The sequence below is a fragment of the Musa acuminata genome, chromosome BXJ3-2 (genome assembly GCF_036884655.1).
Source record: "Musa acuminata AAA Group cultivar baxijiao chromosome BXJ3-2, Cavendish_Baxijiao_AAA, whole genome shotgun sequence".
Lineage (NCBI taxonomy): Eukaryota > Viridiplantae > Streptophyta > Magnoliopsida > Zingiberales > Musaceae > Musa > Musa acuminata.
This window is the reverse complement of record NC_088350.1, coordinates 26,669,453-26,686,028: the sequence shown is the minus strand read 5'-3', so window position 1 is coordinate 26,686,028 and position 16,576 is coordinate 26,669,453. Positions and strand designations below refer to the sequence as shown.

The following is a 16,576-nucleotide window of genomic DNA, read 5'->3' as shown; positions in this document are numbered from 1 at the left end:
TTTCTCTCGATGCAGATTGGACCATCAAGCACTATAAAGTGTAGTGGAGATACATCCCTAGCTAGCAGAAACGCCTCGGATGCGCAAGTCGACGAAGCGGGAGAGGAGACGAGGAAGAGAGCGACCGGAGAAAGCCTGAAGAGATAAAAGAGTTGCGTACCTTTGGGCATGTGGAGGATCTCGTGCTTAAAGGTGGCGGCTTTGCTCACCGGTGGCCACGGCGACCGTGGAGTGATCGGCACATGTTTGCACCGCTGCGTGCCACAGGACGAGCACAGCCTACTGTGTGGAATAGTTAGTACAGTTGAGATAAAAATATTGCGGCGAAGTTACTTTAAAATATATATCATAAGAAATAATTTTGTGATTGAGGCATAAATGTTATTGTTAGTAGGTTTTGAATTTATTAGAATTTTTAATGAGAAATAGAAAGACTCACTAGCAGTAATAGAAAATTTTAAGTAGCTGATTATTTAACTGAAAATTTAAATAGGTATGTAAAGATCCTGTAGTCAATCTTAAATAATAGCGGAACACTATGATGACATGTTTATGAGAATTAAGTTTAATTGGTTGAATTTATCATGTCAACTAAATCAAATTGAACTGCATCAAGAAGGGCCTAAATACCTTATTGCCAAAATAGCCTTTTATTTTTTTTCCTATATTTTCGCATATTAGGAATTAAAAATCTAAATAATTTCTCGTATGCTCCCCTTATCGTTATTACGAAGGAAAAAGAAGTAGAGAAGGTTAACCAAATAAAATTATCTATATACATCGATTAAACATACGGTCGATAAAATTAGATTTTGCAGCATATGTACAAGCAAATCCTTTAAATTAGTCCATAAGGCTTTAAACCCAAAAGACAATCAACAGTCAATTACCAAACAGTAGCAACATCATCATAACAATCAACAAGCAACCTGAAGATGATGAGCATTTAGTTGGCTTCCATAATTAAACTGATGTCTCACTGATATTACAAGCAATGCATCACTCGGCTGCATTCACGTTGACGTTTTCACATTATGATGTGTTTCAAGATGCTAAAATAACTTCTAAACTCCATACAAATTTGGCAGCTGATATGTTGCTCTACAGCAAAGGAGTTCTCCACCATCCAACTGAAAAAAGTTGGGCACTGTGAATTTTAAGGTGGGTTGTAATATCTGATTACAGAAATGTTTCCTGGTTTACAGACATCTAGACATAGTAAGAACTTGGTCATTAATGGAAATCCCGCAATAGTTCCCCGTATATACAGATACAAGAAGCAGGATCATATTTCGCCCCGATAGCCTCCTGAACCAAAGTAGTCCCTTTTAGAACCAGCAATAGCCATGGATTTCTGATGCTCCAGTTTTGGGCAGTCTCGGATACGATGACCAAGCCCACCACAGTATGCACAACCTTTTACTCCACTAGCATCAGTAAGAGCATCACCATCTTCCATCGGGTCATTAAGCTCTGCCAATACTGGCGGAATTCTTTGTTTTGCTTCTTGCAAGAGGTGCTTCAAGTCGAGGAGTGTCGTCTCTGTTTGGTTCTTGTTTATGAATGTTGTTGCTATTCCTGTTTTGCCACACCTTCCGGTTCGGCCAATCCGATGGACGTAATTCTCAATTTCAGCAGGCATATCATAGTTGATCACATGCTGGATGTCAGGAAAATCAAGGCCCTTGGAAGCAACATCTGTAGCGACCAATACATCCTTCTTGCCAGATTTGAAGGATGCAATGGCATATTCTCTTTCTTCCTGGTCCTTGCCACCATGAATGGCAACGGCCTCAACTCCCTTAAGAAGCAGATACTCATGAATGTCATCCACATCTGCTTTATTCTCACAGAAAATCAAGACAGGAGGAGGTGTCTTTTGGAGGCATTCAAGAAGATACACAATTTTAGCCTCTTGTTTCACATACTCAACCTCTTGAATGACATCAAGGTTTGCTGCTCCGGCTCTTCCCACGTTGACTGTCACAGGTTTCACCAGAGCACTTTTTGCAAAGTTTTGGATCTTTTTTGGCATGGTAGCAGAGAAGAGTAGGGTTTGTCTTTGGGCTTTAAAATGGTCAAAAACCTCCCGTATGTCATCCTCAAAGCCCAAGTCCACCAGCCTATCAGCCTCATCCAGTGTCAAGTACCTGTAGCAAAAATTGTGAGATCATATAAATGAAATAGGAAGATGGCTCAGTCTTCGTATATTTCAACCCAAACAAAAAGGTCAGATATTAGAAAAAGAGGAGGAGAGAGGGGGTGGTTGGTGCAATTGTTCTGATAATATATATGAGAATCTGTGCTGGCTTTGCATAAATGATACAAGGATCTAAAAATATTTATTAACCACAAACAAATTTTCTAGTGCAGGTAGAAGGAAGAATCCATATTTTTCTGAAACTATCATTAATTATACTATGTTCTACTGAAATGATTGCCTTGATTCACACACTTATATAACTTAGGGATGTTTGCTTCCAAATTATTCAGTAAATTGATCCAAGAAAGCTTAAATTTTTTTTTAAAAAAACTACTTATTAAATAAAAATATTTCTTTTAGAAATCACCTATTCTTAACAAGCTTTGGAAAATTACAAAACTAGCTCTTATATTTTCCAAAGCTTCACAAGTAAATAGTTCTTGTATTGTTCTGCGAGATGGGGATAAAAGACTTCATATTTGTCCACATGGTTAGGCTGGCCCGGTGATTAAAGATTACTACTGGAATTTGCTGTCTATTAGTTTGACTAGTAACATTTTCCATTAACAAATATCAGTAACATGAAACAATCCATATAGCCAACCACAAGAAAGAAGTAAAGGACGTTGATGAGAAAACTGGAAAAGATTCAGATCTGACCATTGGCAATACAATCAAGAAGTATATTTTAAGAGATGTATTTTTCCTTGCCTGTATATAGTGTTTGTATTCAAAGGTAATTAAGGCTGCAAGTGACAGTATGTGGAATAACTTCTTAGCATTATGATATGGGAAATCAATAATCTTATGATTCCACAATAAGCTAATTGTATTAGATTCTACAGCATACCTAACAGTAATTTAAAGTTCTAATCAGACTGTTATTAACATCAGCTTCACAAAGTTCGTTCGTAGACTAGTCATTATTTATTATCTGACAATGTATAGGTCAGATATTGACGTTGTCATCTAATTCCAGAATCATAATTTCATTTATGTTGACTCAACGTCAGTTCATGAAGCTCTCTACTTGATCATTTCCACCTTTAATGAAAAGCTAGAAGATGATATCCAAGGAATCAACAAAAAAGAATGGTGTGCCACACTTCACAACTTTCCTATCGAGTATAAGGGTGTCCAAAGAGTGCTGGCAATAGTTTTTCCAACTGAAGAATCTAAATATGAAGAAAATACCTCAAAAGTTCTTGTCAATCATACAAGTCAATGAAATTAAAATGAAAGGCAAATTTCATGGCTGACCAAATATTGCTCGAACTTACATGGTAAAGAAGTAATCCAACCAAACTCAAAACTGGAATAAAATTCTACCATTTAGAGAAAACCTGTCAACAATGTCATGAGGAAGTCCAGTGCAGGAGGATCATAGAGCATGAAAGAATATCATTCAAGAACTCTTGGTTAGATTAATACTGTAGGTACAGTTAATCAGCAACAGCAAAGCATTAGCACAAGAATAATTCAGAAATTCAAAACATATATGAAGACAAATATTCTTAAGACAAATATCATAATTAGCAGTTTGCTAATTATGATGCAACAATACCTGCAATTATCAAGATTCATCTTCTTCTTTGCAAGCAAATCTTTCAATCTCCCTGGAGTAGCCACAACAATATGCACCCCTTTCTTCACCACTTCCAGCTGCGACCTCATATCGACCCCGCCAATACATAGCAGCGGCCTCAGCTCCGGGTATCCATGATCCCGCAGCGGAACAAGGAACTGCTCCACAACCTCATACGTCTGTCGCGCGAGCTCCCTCGACGGGCATACCACAAGCCCAAATGGGCCCTCTCCAGGGACGATCGGCATCATGACCTCCTCCTGCAATGCCGTCATAATCAACGGGAGAACAAAAACCAGCGTCTTTCCCGAGCCAGTGAACGCGATCCCGATCATATCCCGCCCCGCTAGAATCACTGGCAGTCCCTGCACCTGGATCGGCGTCGGCTGGACGATTCTCTTCTCTTTCAATTTCTTGAGGATGGGCTCGGGGAGGCGCATGTCGCGGAAGTTCTTGATGGGGGGAGGCACGTTCTCGCCCTCGACGAGGATGTGCCACTGGCGGCGGATGGCATCGGCGTGGCGAGCGGGCATGCGGCGTATGGCGAGCGGCGGCTTCCACCCGGTGGGGATGGGATCGGTGTAGGTGATGCCCTTCGCCAGCTCGCGGACGGACATGAGTGTCTTGCGGTCGGATAGGTGTTCGATCATCTCCTTTTCCTGCTGGACGAGCTGCTCGGTGGGGCTGATCTCGGGGAGATCGCGCTTCAGCTGGGAGGCCTTGACAAGGAGGCTTGGCTTGGCCTCCGCGAGGGCCTGCGGGCGGTTGGCGGCGTCGGAGTCCCCGGCGGAGGTGGGGCGGCCCTTGCGCTGGAGGATCTTCTGGGCCTCTATGGCTCGGCGCTTCTTGACGGGGATGTAATCCTCGTAATCGTCGTCGTCGTCGTCGGGTTCGACGGTGGACGGAGGGGGCTTCGGCGGCGCGTCGGCGGAGGCCATGGCGGTGGGCTCCAAGAAGAGAGGGGCTTGGGGGAAGACGGAGATGGATCGAGGAGGCGGCGCTGTGCGCTGATGTCGATGAGGGCGGCGGCCTGTAAAGGGGCATTGGGGAGAAAGAAGGATGTATATAAATAAATATATATATATATATATATATATATATATATATATATATATATCACACATTTATTAAATATTAATGTATATGTACATTTTATGTGACAATATTTTCGTATTTTTCCTATAAATTTATGCTAGCATATTTATCCATCTAAATAAATATCCATATAATCAATCTCATGACGGTCTATTAAGAACTTTGTAACTGTCATTTGCTATTAAATAAATATTAATATGTCTTTTTTATTTTAAAAAAATCTAAACATCTATTTTAGCAAAAATAAATAAATAAATAAAAATATCCAAGACAATTTACTTATAAAAGCTGTTCATAATTGGTTTACCTGCGAACAAAAAATTTACATGGGATGAAAGTATTATCACATGACTTACAGGTTTTGAGTGTCTAATTGCATATTAGCTATTGTACTTTATCCTATTAGTATTATGATTTTTGTGTTTGAAAAATTTACATGGGATGAAAGTGAAATAAATGAAAGTTGATAAGAATATTATAAGTAAAAAAGTAATTTTAATATTATTTCTTTTTATTTTATCAAAATAAAAATATCTTAGTTGAATATGAAATTGATCGAAAAATTTTATTTTTGTCCATCATTTTCATAGTGATCCAAATGTTATTGTCATATCTTATATTTTTTTTGTTAATGTATCCGATAACATTAGGACAAATAGAATTATTTGTTTTACTTTAAGTATAAAGAGAGATTACAATAGCATCCAAGCAAAAATTATAAAATTGTAATACGTAATTAGCACGGGTTTAGCATGAATTTATTCAAATTATATATATAATTTATTTTAAAAAATAAAAAAAATTATGAAATTACTATTTAGGTTGTATTTATTAAAAGATTGAAGTAAGTTAGACAAACTTTATCATGTCATATTTATTAATGAGTTGTGTCACACTTAATTATTGAATTGACTCAAAACTCATAAATATTATAAAAATAGAAAAACTAATGACATCATCATGTATATCATATTTGTATGATACATTAAGAGATTGAGATGAGTTAAACATACTTTATATTGTTACTCTTGAAAAAGATTTGTATTACACTCCATATATAATCAAAATCAAAATAAAATTACGTTACTCCTAATTACGCAGTCGAATGTAGCCGTTCATCTCAAATTTTAACCATCAAATGAAAATATGATATAAATAGGCACTTTACTGATTTTAGGGATTTTTATAGTAAGTTCAATATGTTGCATCATTTTGATAAAATTTGTCCAAAAAACATAAAAGTTATTTTTTATTATTTTTATATTTATATATATATTTTTTAGGTCCAATATAATGAAAGTGAATTGAATATTTTGAAAAAGATGATAAAATATAAATATAAGTGATTTTTGTGAGTAAATTACCCAGAAATATATTACAGGATCATATCACCGCCGTCTTGTGACGTACATCCACAAATTTCCCTACAATAAAAATCTTCCTTTTCTTGGATCGGACGGCCCGACATCGAGAACCTATGAATTTTAACCGCACGATCTCTTATCGAGAGAATGACCGTCCGATCGTCTATTCGACCTAAATCCGTCCGTCGAAATATTAGAATTCGATTTAAAAGTAGAGAGGGAGAGAGAGAGAGAGAAAGCAATTCGCTTCTTCGTCCCCCTTCTCATCTCCTTGTGCTCGAAAGATTTCCCGCACCCGAATAAAAAATCCACCTTTATCCCCCGCCCTCCACCACCCGTCGCTGCTCCTCTTGGTGGATCTCTGCCGTTTAATTCCCTCTCCGACGCCGGAGATCTTCGGAGGCTCCACGGGACCTTCTTTGGTCTCCACCTCCGGCGATCTGCGGGATTTCCAGTGTTCGATCCAAGTGATCTCCAGCCGTTGGGCATCTGTGCGGGTTCAGATTTTTAAGGAGGACCCGAATTCTGGAGGGGACCTTTTGCAGTTTTCTCGAACTGGTCCTTGAATCGGCGATTGACGACTCCGATGGAGCAAAGTGTTCAACCTGTTGCGTCGGCGTCGACTGATTTCCCTCCAAGAAAGCTCGTCCGCCAGCTGGATTTCACGGCCGCGGCTTGTTGCGGAGCCCCGCCTTCGGCGGCCGTACCGGTGGCCCTTGATCCACCGCAGCAACTGCAGCAGCAGCGGCAGCAGCAGCAGCAGCAGCAACGACCGCCGTGGCCCACGCCGGATCCCTTGAGCCCCTCTGTTCCTTCAAATTCTGTGGCTGCGTGAGTTAATATCTAACGGGCTTTTTGAAATCACTATGGATTTGCGCAACTCCTCTAAATCTTAGGTTAGGTTTTGGGAGCTTGAGTTTCTACCTTCTAAGGTTATATAGCGAAGGATGGCCATGAGAGTTTCTCCGCTCCGTCTGAAACTGTCCCTGCAGTGCTCTTATGTTAAGATTCCTCGTCTTTTAATTCGGAATGCAATTCGAAATATAATGCCTCAGAAATGTCCTTTTTTGTTTTCGTTCGTTTGTTTGTTTGTTCTTTGTATTTTAGTGTTCTTTTACTTCAGACTACAAGCTTAAATCTTGTTAGATTTGGACATCTTGGCCAGTATTTAATGATGCTAATAATGATGGATTTATAGTGATAAGATTCATCCGTATATTTCATATATGTCATTTAGGACACAGGAGTCTTTCAAAAGTACACTATTAATTCTTACGATTACAGTTGAATTAGACTGTCTTCTACAGTAGATGAGAACTTTGAAATTGATTACTCTTTTTTATCAACCTTCTGCTTCTTTTCAGTCATAGTTTTTAGTGGCTAATATGTCTGCTTTCGTCCCTTCAACATATTTCTCTAAATGCCCAGGGTATATCAAGCATCAAAGTTTATTCCGAGATATTCTTGTATCGAACATGCTGCAATCTATTAGTTACATTAGTACATCCATATTTTTTCAGTGACATGCAAGTCTTGGGAGGGATACCTATTAATATTCTCGGAGGCATGACTAGCAGTAGAGAAGCTTTTATCTTTACCTGATGTCTCTGTGTATTATTGCTTTTTGTTGCAAAGAAGGGCTCACTATCTTACAACCAACCTCTCCAGGAAGCCAGCATCACCCAAATCAAGGCCACGACCATTACATGATGCAAAAGATGGTACTCCAACAAGAAAGAAGAACTGCAACTGCAAACACTCAAAATGCTTGAAGCTGTAGGTGGAATTAACTTTTGTTATGAAAGTTTTTGTCGTCTTCTTAGTTTCATTTTTTTGCATGATAAGATTATGGTGTGTTAACACTTGAATGGCATAGTTACTTCTTTGAGATCATCTATAGTCTAAGGATTGCACAGATGACCAAGAATGCCATAAAACATCATGCCTTCTGGCAGGATAGGACCCCAAAAAAGGAAATCTGTTGTAAATATTGTCAGAAATTATCATCTGTGTCTCTGTTATGCTCCTTTAATCCCTGTCCTCTAGAAGATTTTTTCAACTAGTTGATTACTAAGACTTCTTAGTTCACTAGCTGCTTCTTACAGCCAAAACAACCATGGAATTTCTGACTTGATACTTATGCTGCAGCAGTAATTTGCAATTGGTATCTTGATTGTGACCCATATTCAGTATTACAATTTCTCATAGCATTAGTTAACTACCACTTAAGATGGTCATTGGATAGACTGACTGATTAAACCTTACTAGTGCAGTAATTGCTACACGGTGATTTCATGTATATGGTTCATCAACTGCAGGCCTATGTAACACATATTCCTAGACCTCCCATCTAGACAAACACAGAACTCACACAACTTAAATTGTTACATAGCACTTATTGCTGTTTTAGCTACACTTAATTATAGTAGTCGCAGAGTGTTGTACTTCAGTTGTATGAGCTATGATGTATTATGGTGCCTTCCCCGTCTGATTTCTCTGACTGAGAATTAGCACGGTAAATATTGGATGTATTATGATTATTGATATTCATTAATGGAAAGCAGATTTCTGATAACTCAGGCATGCAACTTGATTATTAATTAATTATGTAAGCGAAGTTCATATGCTAGTGAATTTGTCAGTTTTTGTTGGTAAATTAGTCATATATAAAATTCTTCCTTGTGGTACCTTTAGAAACTAAATCTTGGGTTATGAATAACTTGTTTCCCAAGGAAGTTGTAGATGACTCATGAATAATGTGCAGAGAGAGTTCAATAATCGTTTGAATAATTCTGTCTAATTCATTACCCTTATCTCTAGTTTTTTAATTAAGGATAGATACATCACAAGAATCCCACTTGATGAAAATAATTAACGAAAAATGTGGGAAAATCTCTAGGTGCTTACTCTGTTTGATAGGTTTTATGCCAGAAGGAGTATTGGTTATTTACTTGCTCATCTAAAATGAATTTTGCTGTGCACTCCAGATAAGGAAAGTTTATGCCTGCAGTCTTGCAGCTAAATGCTTCACAAATATGGAATGGGGACATTAAGTTTCTCTACTATGCTAGAGTTTCTATTTCGCTAGTCGCTTGAAAATTTCAGTGAATATGCAAATACTACTACTAGATATTTTTGTCCCGTTCATGCTGAGTTGTCTTTTGTGGTATTAAACATAGTCTTGCAATTAAGTGCTTGATATTATGGTTTTATTTATATGTCCTCTTGTAAACTAGCATATTGTCCTTATATTAACTTTTTCATTATTGCATGTTTAGGTACTGTGAGTGTTTTGCGTCTGGAGTTTATTGTGATGGCTGCAACTGTGCAAACTGCTGTAACAATATCGAGAATGAAGCTGGCAGGCGTGAGGCTGTTGAAGCTACTCTAGAGCGCAATCCTAATGCCTTCAGGCCTAAGATTGGAAGTAGCCCACACACACTGCGGGATAGCAGGGTATGTAAATATCCTAGAAGAACTAAATAATTGGTTTGTTTCACAAGGTGTGACATTCAAGATATTTGGCACATTTGGGTCTTATATTATACTCTGCATGTAATGACAAATTTTAGCAATTGCGTCCTATGATAACAACAGATTATTGCGAGTTTTGAGCAACTTAGCAATTGTTCTCAGAAAAGAACAATTATATTTTTTGATATTGATGGCTTGTATATGCTCTCAAGGTGGTGATAGGTGATGAGAAATAAGTGATTAGATCAGAGGACATGTTCGTGAAGTTCTCAATCTTCTGCAAGTCAAACAGGCAATTAAGTGATCATGAAAGTTTTGTTTATCTTGTTCTATAAAAAATATGTTTTAGGACTCCTATCATAAAATCCTTTTAAGCTACTTTCAGGATAAGAAATAAAAGGTCCATTTTGCCTAAAGGAATTTTTTTTAATATATGTGCTAATTACTAATATTAATATGTTTATATTTGCTAGGATGAGGCAGGAGAACTTCCTTTAGTGGGAAAGCACAATAAAGGATGCCACTGTAAGAAGTCTGGTTGCCTCAAGAAATACTGCGAGTGCTTCCAAGCCAACATTCTTTGCTCTGATAATTGTAAATGTATGGACTGTAAGAACTTTGAAGGGAGTGAAGAGAGGAAGGCTCTTTTTCGTGGTGATCATGGGAGCATTCTTTACATGCAGCAGGCAACCAATGCAGCCCTGAATGGGGCTATTGGTCCCTCCGGGTTCATGTCTCCCTCAGCACCAAGGAAGAGAAAAAACCAAGTGCTGTTAGCTGGTGCATCAGTAAAGGATCAACCCATTCAAAGGCTTGCACAAATTCCACAGGTAATTTTCTGATATTTGCAATATTATAGAGATTATTTTGTTATTTTACTTGTTATTTCCATGAAATTGGTACTAAATAATCAGACAAAATTATTGTTCACTTCAAATTTTGCATTGCATGGATTGATTGAAAATCTGGATGATTGCCCGTGCGATGGCTAAGTTAACTTTGTCCAAAGGGCTTTTCTGACAGGCATTTATAGGCAATGAAAGAAGATGTAACAGTGATTTATTGTCACTCTTCTGACTTGCACATGACTGCTTGATTAACCTTTGCCGGACTTTACATTGAAGAATAATTTTTATCATTGTTGTTACCAATGCTACTCTGCATTTATCAGGCTAACGCTTCAGCATCGGGCTCTTCTTTTGCTTCCATTCCTGTGGCTTGTGCTATTAATACTGCTCCTGCAGCATCCACTAAAGTCACTTACAGGTTAAAGTCAATCTACCAATAGTTTTCTTCTTTATTTAATTAATCTTGTTTGTGGAACTTTTGAATTGTTGTTTTCTTGTGCCTTCAAGGTTTAATTTTTGTTGGTCATCTGAAGGTCTCTTCTAGCAGACATAGTCCAACCTGAGCACGTTAGGGATCTGTGCAAGCTTTTGGTGGTAGTGTCTGGAGAGGTTGCCAAAACATTTTCCGGTATGACTGCCATAGTAATTGACAGTTTTCAATAACTGATTCATACAGTATTCTGGTACACTTTGGACTATCAATTTGAGTAATATTGCTGCAGAATAGAACAAGCTAAACATGCAAACACCTCCATCCTATGTTGGCTTGCAACTGTTATGTTACCCATGTCACCACAAAAAACTGTTCCATGACACATTAAAAAAAAGAAGAAGTGGACAGTCATGATTCTTTCATTGTTTACATATTTAATTATTCAAAACCGTTGCAGTATAGGACAAGTTAAACATGCTAACATCTCCATCCTATGTCAGCTTGCAACGGTTATGTTACCCATACGTGACACATATCAAAAAAATGAAGTGGACAGTCATGAAGAGAATTTTGTTCTTCCATTGTTCACATATTTAACTATTCGAAACTAACCCAGTCATTCTAATGCTTTATGTATTTTTTTCATAAAGGAAAAAGAGTTTTTGAATATATTTCTTCGTTCTGTCTTAAATTCTTTACTAGATTATTTATTTTCTTCTGGAAATTTTATAAAAACAGTTGTTATGCTTCTTTCTTTCTATGCATTTTCTATTTGCCGACCTATTATTATCTTGAGCTCTGTTGATTCATTTGATATTTTTACTTTCTGATCATACACTTGGAGTCTGAATATATAATAACCATTGTTTGGTTCTTGTTAAATTGCAAGTAATGCAACCGTCAGAAAGCTACTGTTCTATTGAAACATATCTTATATAGTAATGAACAAAGTTCGATTGTGGGGCCTGGTGAATGTGCTCATCGAGTAGCCTTCTAGAATGTTGACTACTTCTCTCTTTCTGGACATCAAAGTCAGAGAAAATCTATATTTTGTAAATTAGCATGGAAGATATAAGGTGCAGGATTTTCTGATAAATGAGGGTTTGAATCGTAATTTTACTAAAAACATTGGTTGTGAAATAAAATACTTCAACGAATGCATGCTTCATCAGTGTTTGTGCGGAACTTAATATAGTATATAATTAATTATTTTGGAGTTTCTTGAATGCTAGAATTTAAGATACTTCGGTCGAAAGATTTGGTTTTAGTGATATTGGTGTTGACCAATTTCTACTTGATCAAAATTTTCTTTTGCTAACTAACATATGCTGATTTTGTTGGCTATATGTTGCTGCTGTTAGTCTGAATTTGGGTTCTTTATGGGTCATTTACCTTTGATTCCGTCAAATCCTTATTCTCTGACGTAAAATGTTTCAGACAGAAGAGTTCAGGAGAGGTTAGAAGAGAAGGAAGGTCAAGATGAAAGCTCTCTCATACCACCAAATCATGACAGAGATCAGAGTCAGAAAGATCCAGACATGCAGAATGCATTAGTGGATGAGTATTCAAGTGGAATTCCTATAGACAAAACTAACACCGAAGAGTCTGGATCTGATTCTGGGGATGGACAGAAGGGTGAAAGGTCGATGTCTCCTGGTACACTGGCACTGATGTGCGATGAGCAAGACACAATTTTTATGACATCTCGAGCTACTGGTACAGCTCCAAGATCTTCCAACGACCAGAGCATGTCAGAGGTCTATGCGGAGCAAGAAAGGTGTGTATTAATGGAGTTCAGAGACTATCTCCACAAGCTAGTTACCTATGGACGAATGAAAGGTAAACATTTTCTCCTTGTGCCGTGGTAGTAGAGATAAATAGTTTAACTGTGAGTCTGCTGATTATGTCATTTCAGAGTGACCATGGATCATTTTGTTCTTTCATCTATGTTTGTTTCTTCTGAAATTTGAAGTGTCTTTTGACCACGAAAGGTGGACATTTGTTTTATGTGAAATCTTTGTTTTGACCGTTTGTCTTGCCCAGATTCTGAACCTGATTCTGTCATCCAAGTGCTTTTTCTGTTGTTATCAGAAAGATGTGATCTTTTTATTATCCCCAGTTAGCCTGTTTGAATGTTGGGAAGTATTAGTAGCAGGATAATCTTGTTGTGAGGAATGACTCATTTTGCTATTAAGTTGAAATTCTAAAATGGCAACTTCATGCAGTTTTGAGGGTCTCTTTCTCTAACCTGAATTGACACAAAGTCATTTTGTAATAAAGTGTCAGTTATAATGAAAATCATTTTCTCTCGATTGTCCAAAGGTGCCATTGAATAATGATGTTTTAATTATTTAGACTAAGCAGTATACAATTTCTTGTTTTTGCATTGCTAGTTCAGATCCGATGCTTTCTTCTCTGACGTGTTGCAGAAGAGAAGTACTCATCCATGTCTGCAAAGTATGAAACACCTTATCATATGGAATCAGCTCAAAATGCCGCTGCTAGAACTACAATGCCAACTGCTATGGAGATGCCTCAGATGTTGAAACCAATCCCTGCTTATCCTAATAAGCATACTCCTATCAGACAAGCAGCCATAGGAAATGGCGACATCAAACCTAAGATTGAGAAATCGGATACGTGAACAAGTAAGCAAGTCTCAGAACCCATCACTGCCTCATTCTATAATATTCTGATACGCTGCTGGAAGCATATATTAACTTTTTTCTTTCTTCATTTTTGTTGCAATTTATAATTAGTCTGTTAGAATTGACATCAATTGATCATTTGCTTTTCCTTAGTTGATCAACTCTTTGCTTTTTATCTGTTAATCAGGTCCTTCTTATTGGAATCTTGCCTCCGGATATTGCTCACATTTTTAATCGAAACCTGTGACATCATAAGGAATCTGAGGGGCTGCATACATGGTAATAAAGCATGCCTCTGAACATAGTAGATGGATGATTCATAGTTGAAATGACAGAGTTTGGCAAGCAGGTTGCTTTTTAGACCTGAAGATGATGGTTTAGTGCAGGTGCTATTAGCTACAGGTCTCGAAGTCTTCTTAGTCATTCATATTTTTTTGATGTATTTGATGCTTCAACTGAAGTAGAGGATGGTTCATCACCACTTGATGATGTCTGACTCCCATGTCTCGGCTATAATGTCACTCAAATTTCAATGTATCCGAACATTTAGGGAAATGTAACAATTGAGATTCTAAAGCCAATTGAATTGGCGAAAAGTAATTTTGAAGTGATGGAAGCTCAAACTTCCCTTGAACTACTACTACACATGGCTTGTGAGACGTTTTGTCTGCTGCTGCCTTCACAACCCTGTCACTCTTATCATCTTCTTTGGCTATTATTGTTACGCTCTGCTACGATTTCACACACTCACCAAATAAATTGTATCGTGCATAAATCACTATCCCAAAATTCATTGTATAGGATTACAAATCATCATTAGTTATTATTGGGTTACATTTCATGTACCATCCCGGGTTTGGTCTGGATTATGTTAGATCTTAACAAGGATATCTAAGACCTTAAGTGGGTAAGTTTATAATATCTCGATTAGGCTCAACTTCAGGTTATAAAATTTGATAAGTATACTGTTATCAACTTTAAATTAAACAGTAGTTTTGATTCAACCAAACTGATAAATCTATTAGCTCGATAATTATACTTCAAGCTCAAATAACAATGTGGCAGCATTATCATGAAGGAAAAATGAGTTTCAATAAAGATTGAGTCACGTGCACATCTATCAAAAACGGAATATAAGGAGAGGAGAATATTTTTATTTATATTATAAATTTTTTTTTCTTAAATCTATATTAAAAAAATATTATTTTACTATTAATCGAGGCTCATTACTATTTTACTCAAAATTCTCACTTTCATTAAAATACATCTTCCTCATTTCCAGGGGACATTAATCGCTGGTGACCAAATCCATCTCCCCTTTCCCAATCGTTTGACATGGGCAACCTCCGTGCTCTTTTCCTGTGCAGATGTCAGCCCAAACAAACGACACCCTTTTGACTATCCTTTGTTGATAAGAGAAAGAACCAATCGATCATCAACATAAATAAACCCTTCAAGGAGCCATCAGTCTCTCACCATCGATCGTCCAGGTATAAAAGCAAACATCCGAAACCCAAAAGGGGGACAAAAAAAAAAGCTTACTATTCTCATTTCCACTACTGACTTTATCATCGGAGGGGTCGAGTTGAGAATTTTCACGATGCTAATCTCATGTGTAGGAATCTCGAAAAAACCAAAACACACCTCGGTTCGACTTCAGAATCCCGAGAAAGCTCCAACCACCTCGGTCCAAGCATAGAATTCACCTCGAGCGAACAAGCAGCACCTCGAGATCGTTTTAGTTAATTCGCCTCACCCTATTAGCATTCAAGAGCATTACGTAAGCTTTCAAGACGAGCTTATACCTTCGGGATGGGACCACATCGTATCGACTCCCTAGTCAACAATATTAAGATTGCAACGTATAGGTATTTATGTATATTTGTGTATAATTCTGTTTCTTTTTCCTATACATCTATCTGGATAAGCCAATCTCAACTCGACTTACGTGGCATTCCCTCACTGGATTCTCCCATCACCCGCGCCACCACCTGCAATTGGGACTCACCACAGCCTCGTAGATATAGGAGAGTGGCTAAAGATTCGCGCAGCAGCAACGTGAGGCAAAGAACGCTGTCCTCGGAATCTTAGCAGCAGCACCACGCGAAGGACGCAGCAATGGCCTCCCTCACCGCGGTCGCGGCCGTGCAACCTGTGGCCGTGAAGGGCCTCGCAGGGAGCTCCTTCAACGGCAACAAGCTCGCACTCAAGCCCTCCCGCCGCATCGCCTCTCGCACCAACCTCAGGTACAATTCCTTTACCTTTCTCGTCGAACGCAATGGACGCGATCGAACTCCGATCTTGTTGGTAGCAGGCCTGGCGCCGCCGTGGTCGCCAAGTACGGGGAGAAGAGCGTGTACTTCGACCTCGAAGACATCGGCAACACCACGGGCCAGTGGGACCTCTACGGCTCCGACGCCCCTTCGCCCTACAACCCTCTCCAGGTAGGCAAACCCATAACTCCTCCCCTCGGCTACGGTTGATGCCGACCATGTGTTTGTGGAATTGCAGAGCAAGTTCTTCGAGACGTTCGTTGCTCCTTTCACCAAGCGGGGTCTGTTGCTCAAGTTCTTGCTGCTGGGTGGCGGCTTTTCGATAGCCTACCTGGGATCCACCGCCTCCGGCGACATACTACCCATCAAGAAGGGCCCGCAGCTGCCTCCTACTCCGGGGCCTCGCGGCAAGATCTAAGCGATCGGTGTAAACATCAAAGAAGCTCGATTATTTCCTTTGTACTCTGTTCCAACTTTATGCTCGTCGTGTGTGAACAAAGATCGACATGGAATGCTTCTTTTGGGCAACTCGATCAGATCGAATTTAATGGAATCTCAACTCCATCATTTCACTTTGATCATCATAATATAAATAAATTCTTCGAGACTATTTTCTTAATTGAATTCCTGAAGCTATGAACAGTTGTTAACAA

The 16,576-nt window shown here is 38.6% G+C and overlaps 3 protein-coding genes across 5 annotated transcripts; 2 read left to right on the top strand and 1 right to left on the bottom strand.

Moving 5' to 3' along the window:
• Positions 1-930: 930 nt before the first annotated feature.
• On the bottom strand, positions 931-4,844 carry LOC103975967 (DEAD-box ATP-dependent RNA helicase 35). Its single transcript, XM_009391124.3, has 2 exons — positions 3,768-4,844; positions 931-2,150 (listed from the first exon to the last, which is right to left on the bottom strand). Exons 1-2 carry the CDS (start codon positions 4,724-4,726, stop codon positions 1,286-1,288), a joined length of 1,824 nt encoding a protein of 607 aa, XP_009389399.2. The 5' UTR covers positions 4,727-4,844; the 3' UTR covers positions 931-1,285.
• Positions 4,845-6,500: 1,656 nt separating this feature from the next.
• LOC135631481 (protein tesmin/TSO1-like CXC 5) lies at positions 6,501-14,293 on the top strand. 2 transcript variants are annotated; one of them, XM_065139193.1, is made up of 9 exons: positions 6,501-7,078; positions 7,916-8,023; positions 9,526-9,703; positions 10,195-10,551; positions 10,893-10,987; positions 11,103-11,197; positions 12,440-12,841; positions 13,432-13,650; positions 13,838-14,293. In XM_065139193.1, the coding sequence occupies exons 1-8, from the start codon at positions 6,834-6,836 to the stop codon at positions 13,644-13,646; spliced, it is 1,695 nt and encodes a 564-aa protein (XP_064995265.1). In that variant the 5' UTR covers positions 6,501-6,833; the 3' UTR covers positions 13,647-13,650; positions 13,838-14,293. The 2 variants fall into 2 exon arrangements, with proteins under 2 accessions (XP_064995265.1, XP_064995266.1); XM_065139194.1 differs by lacking the exon at positions 13,838-14,293 and having other exon boundaries at positions 13,401-13,612.
• Positions 14,294-15,692: 1,399 nt separating this feature from the next.
• Positions 15,693-16,451, top strand: LOC135631019 (photosystem I reaction center subunit VI, chloroplastic-like). 2 transcript variants are annotated; one of them, XM_065138383.1, is made up of 3 exons: positions 15,693-15,896; positions 15,962-16,094; positions 16,162-16,451. In XM_065138383.1, the coding sequence occupies exons 1-3, from the start codon at positions 15,769-15,771 to the stop codon at positions 16,339-16,341; spliced, it is 441 nt and encodes a 146-aa protein (XP_064994455.1). In that variant the 5' UTR covers positions 15,693-15,768; the 3' UTR covers positions 16,342-16,451. The 2 variants fall into 2 exon arrangements, with proteins under 2 accessions (XP_064994455.1, XP_064994456.1); XM_065138384.1 differs by having other exon boundaries at positions 15,694-15,896; positions 15,965-16,094.
• Positions 16,452-16,576: the final 125 nt, after the last annotated feature.

Excerpts from the sequence above, each read along its gene's own strand:
- LOC103975967 (XM_009391124.3), bottom strand. The coding sequence starts at position 4,726 with ATGGCCTCCGCCGACGCGCCGCCGAAGCCCCCTCCGTCCACCGTCGAA. Across the intron at positions 2,151-3,767 it reads ATGAATCTTGATAATTGCAG|GTACTTGACACTGGATGAGG; the intron begins GTATTGTTGCAT and ends TTTTTGCTACAG.
- LOC135631481 (XM_065139193.1), top strand. The coding sequence starts at position 6,834 with ATGGAGCAAAGTGTTCAACCTGTTGCGTCGGCGTCGACTGATTTCCCT. Across the intron at positions 9,704-10,194 it reads ACACACTGCGGGATAGCAGG|GATGAGGCAGGAGAACTTCC; the intron begins GTATGTAAATAT and ends TATATTTGCTAG. Across the intron at positions 10,988-11,102 it reads TCCACTAAAGTCACTTACAG|GTCTCTTCTAGCAGACATAG; the intron begins GTTAAAGTCAAT and ends GGTCATCTGAAG.
- LOC135631019 (XM_065138383.1), top strand. The coding sequence starts at position 15,769 with ATGGCCTCCCTCACCGCGGTCGCGGCCGTGCAACCTGTGGCCGTGAAG. Across the intron at positions 15,897-15,961 it reads GCCTCTCGCACCAACCTCAG|CAGGCCTGGCGCCGCCGTGG; the intron begins GTACAATTCCTT and ends TCTTGTTGGTAG. Across the intron at positions 16,095-16,161 it reads CGCCCTACAACCCTCTCCAG|AGCAAGTTCTTCGAGACGTT; the intron begins GTAGGCAAACCC and ends GTGGAATTGCAG.